Below are 3,512 nucleotides of genomic sequence, written 5' to 3' on the forward strand. Positions count from 1 at the left end.
CAAATATCTCTTCATAACTTTTGATTAGCTTTATTATACCATCCTTTCTTTTACCTGTTACTTCTCCCAAATTTATCTTTTTATCGAACTTTTCCCATTTAGTTTCATTTTTATCATTTTCATTTATCATTTTAAAATTTATTTATTATTTTATTTCTTATTATTATTTCAACAATTTTACATTTTGGGACAATTTTAACCCTTTTTATATAATTTAATCCTCATTTTCACTAGATATTTCACTATCATCAGACGAGCTTTCTTCACTGGAACTTTCACTATCTTCTTGAGACTCATTTTCTTTTACTACTTCCTTTTCTTTTATTGCTTCTTTTACTGTATATAACTTCTTTCCTTCTTCTTGTTCATAATCAGATTCTCCTGATTCACTTTCATAGTCGGATTCTTCTGACTCTTCCACTTGTTTAATATACCACACTGGTATGTCTATTATTTCTTCATCATTTTCTAATTCCAATATCTTTTCTTTATAGTTGATATTTGCATTCCATTTATCCAATAAATCGTTTCCTATAATCATTTCTTTTTGCTTTGAATCTATTACATCTAATGTTACTGGTAATACTAATTCTTTATAAACTTTTATTTCTGTATTCACTTTTCCTAATGAAGCAATCTTTCCTCCATCTGCTAATGTACACGTAATATTACTTTTTCCTTTTATTGGTATATTTAACTCTTTTCTTAATTTCTCTGTTATTACACTTATTGCTGCTCCTGAATCTATTACAACTTCGATTTCCTTATCATTTATTATAAACTGTGTTTTCATTGCCGTTGTAACTTCTTTTTCTCCACTTATTTCAGTCTTTTTCACCTCCGAGTGTAGTCACTCTGTTTTATCTCCTTTTCTTATCATTTTCTTTATCATTCTTCCTTGTTGTTCCACAATATTAAGTAGATTTCCATAATCTACTGGATCTTTTGGTTTAACTCCTATAATTTTATCTTCTCTTGGTCTACGTTTTCCCCCTGCTTCTTTCCATCTATTTATTCCTTCCATTGTGTCATAATATTCTCCTCTCTTTTTACTCCATTTATATCTTTTTGGGATATTCGTATTGTCTGGTCCTATTGGTCTATTATACATTGGTTGCTCATCCTCCACATATTCTTCCATCGGAACTTCTCTTCTATTTCTATATTTATATTCTTCTTTCCCTCTTTCCTCAATCTCTTTGTCTAAATTTGGCTTTCCAAAATTTTTCCATCCTTGTTTAGGATTTATTCTATTACTTCTCCTTCTTTCTTGTACTGGGTTATCTTTTTCATACAAATCACGATTGTAATTATACAATTGTGGATCATCATATTCATTATTTTCATAGTCGTAATCATCATCTGATTCTTCATTTTCGTAGTCATAATCTTCTTCATGGTCTTCTATATCCATTAAATTAACTCTTCTCTCATTTCTTCTGATATTATTTCCTAATGGACATCTAGTCGCAAAATGACCTCTTCTATTACACCTAAAACAAGTTATTTCATCATAATTAATCGGTGCTCCATTATTTCTTCTCTGATTCAATTGGTTTCTATTCCCATTATTATTCAACTCCCTTTCCATATTTCGTACTTGTTTTTCCAATTTGGCAATTCTCATTTTCTCTAATTTTTCCACTAAATCGTCCTCACAATCTTCCTTTAACGGTTTGTTAAACTTATTTTCTTGTTCATTTCTTTTATCACTGTTTTGTCTAATATCTTGAATATTATTATTCTGAATATTATTCTGATTCAACAAACTTTGATTCATCATACTTTGTATCATCATTTGATTTCCTGTCTCTATAATTTTAGCTCTTTCAACAGCTGCATCCAACGTCGCTGGTGCTGTTTCCATTACTCTTGATATCATAACTGGATTCAGTCCCTGAATAAAATAGTTAATTTTATACATTTCTCCTAAATCATTAACTCCTGGTGCTACTTTTCTTATTAACTTTCTGAATCTGCTTGCATATGCTCCTACTTTCTCATTCATTTCTTGTTTAATCGTTTGTAACTCTCTAATCCATTGATTCTTTCTAACATCGCTTGCATAATGTTCCTTCAGTATTTTAGTAAAATCATTATTCCCATGGTTATGACCATTGTCCTCCCATCTTTGTATATCTCCTTGTTTGCCTTCATACCAATCAGCTGCTTCTCCTCGCATACATGCTGCTGCTTTTCTTATTTTATCTATTTGATTAGCTCCTTCTTGATAACCATTTGCGTTCCAAACAACCTCAAAATCTCTAATCCACTCATATGGATCTTGATCTCCTCCATAATATAATGGTAAATCTCCTACTTTCGCTGCTCTATTCACTGGTCCTGTCAAATTTCCAATTCTTGTTTCAACTTGATTAATTCTTCCAAATATCGTATTTGCTGGTGGAACTAAAGCATTCCAATCATTTCCTATATCATGTCCTAACATTATATTTCCAAATACTCTCAAATCTTCTCTGATGTGATTTCTTTCTGCCATATTCAATAATATATTCTCTTGAAATAAATCCTGTAAATTATAATCAGATAGTTCACTTTCTGTATCAGAATTTTCAATATCAGAATCCCTAATATTCAACGAATTATTCGAATCTGAATTTTGACTTAAGTCAAAACCTCCTGTATTTATAACATTTTCATTATTATTTTCAACTTCATTTTCATTGAGGTCTTTAGAATTTCCTTCCCAAATCTCGTATTCTTCTGGATCTAATATTTCTCCAATCTTTTCTGAATTATCTGTATCATCATTTTCTTCTTCAACTTCCTCTTCACTTTCTTCAATTTCAAATTTCTTTAAGTATTCATCTAATATTCTCTTTATTTCTTTTTCCGATTCATTTTTATATTCTTGAAATTTTCTTATAAAGTCTGCACTTAATATATCAACATCTCTATATCCCATACTCATTAATCTTAATAATCCTCCATCGGAAACTTCAATTTCTAAAACTTTGATTAGATTTTTTAACTGTTCTAACCTTTTCTCTATTTCTGTTTCATCATCCAATTCATTCTCATCTTTTACATTTTCTGGTCCTTTTTCATAACAATTTTTACATATCTTTTCTATAAATTCTTTATTGTATTCTACCGCTTCTATTGCTTCTTTCTTTAATATTATTTTATTGCACATTGGGCATTCTATCGTATACATATAATGCCATATTCTTAACTCTTCTTCTATTCTTTCGTCATCTAATTCTTCAATAGTTTTGTAAAAACTCATAAATTCTTTAGTCTTCATTATTTCATATTCCACTCTGAAATTTATTATTCGCCTTATCTCTTCAGTATCAATTTCATAACCATTTTCTAACCAATAATTTCTGTATATTCTCTCTATATGTTCATCTCCTTCATTCGAACTTGATTCTCCCAAATCATCTGAATTTTCCAGTTCTCCTACATCACTTTGTTCTTCAACAAAACCTTTTGCTTCTACAATTTTCTTTATTATCTTATCTGTTATGTCATCATCTATCCATGGT

The 3,512-nt window shown here is 29.6% G+C and overlaps 1 protein-coding gene across 1 annotated transcript; it reads right to left on the reverse strand.

The window, feature by feature from the left end:
• Window positions 1–214: 214 nt before the first annotated feature.
• On the reverse strand, window positions 215–541 carry OCT59_007643 (uncharacterized protein; the record flags this gene model as incomplete). Its single annotated transcript, XM_066150110.1, has 1 exon — window positions 215–541. The coding sequence occupies one exon, from the start codon at window positions 539–541 to the stop codon at window positions 215–217; it is 327 nt and encodes a 108-aa protein (XP_065998825.1).
• Window positions 542–3,512: the final 2,971 nt, after the last annotated feature.

The sequence above is a fragment of the Rhizophagus irregularis genome, chromosome 15 (genome assembly GCF_026210795.1).
Source record: "Rhizophagus irregularis chromosome 15, complete sequence".
In the NCBI taxonomy this organism is placed as follows: Eukaryota; Fungi; Glomeromycota; class Glomeromycetes; order Glomerales; family Glomeraceae; genus Rhizophagus; species Rhizophagus irregularis.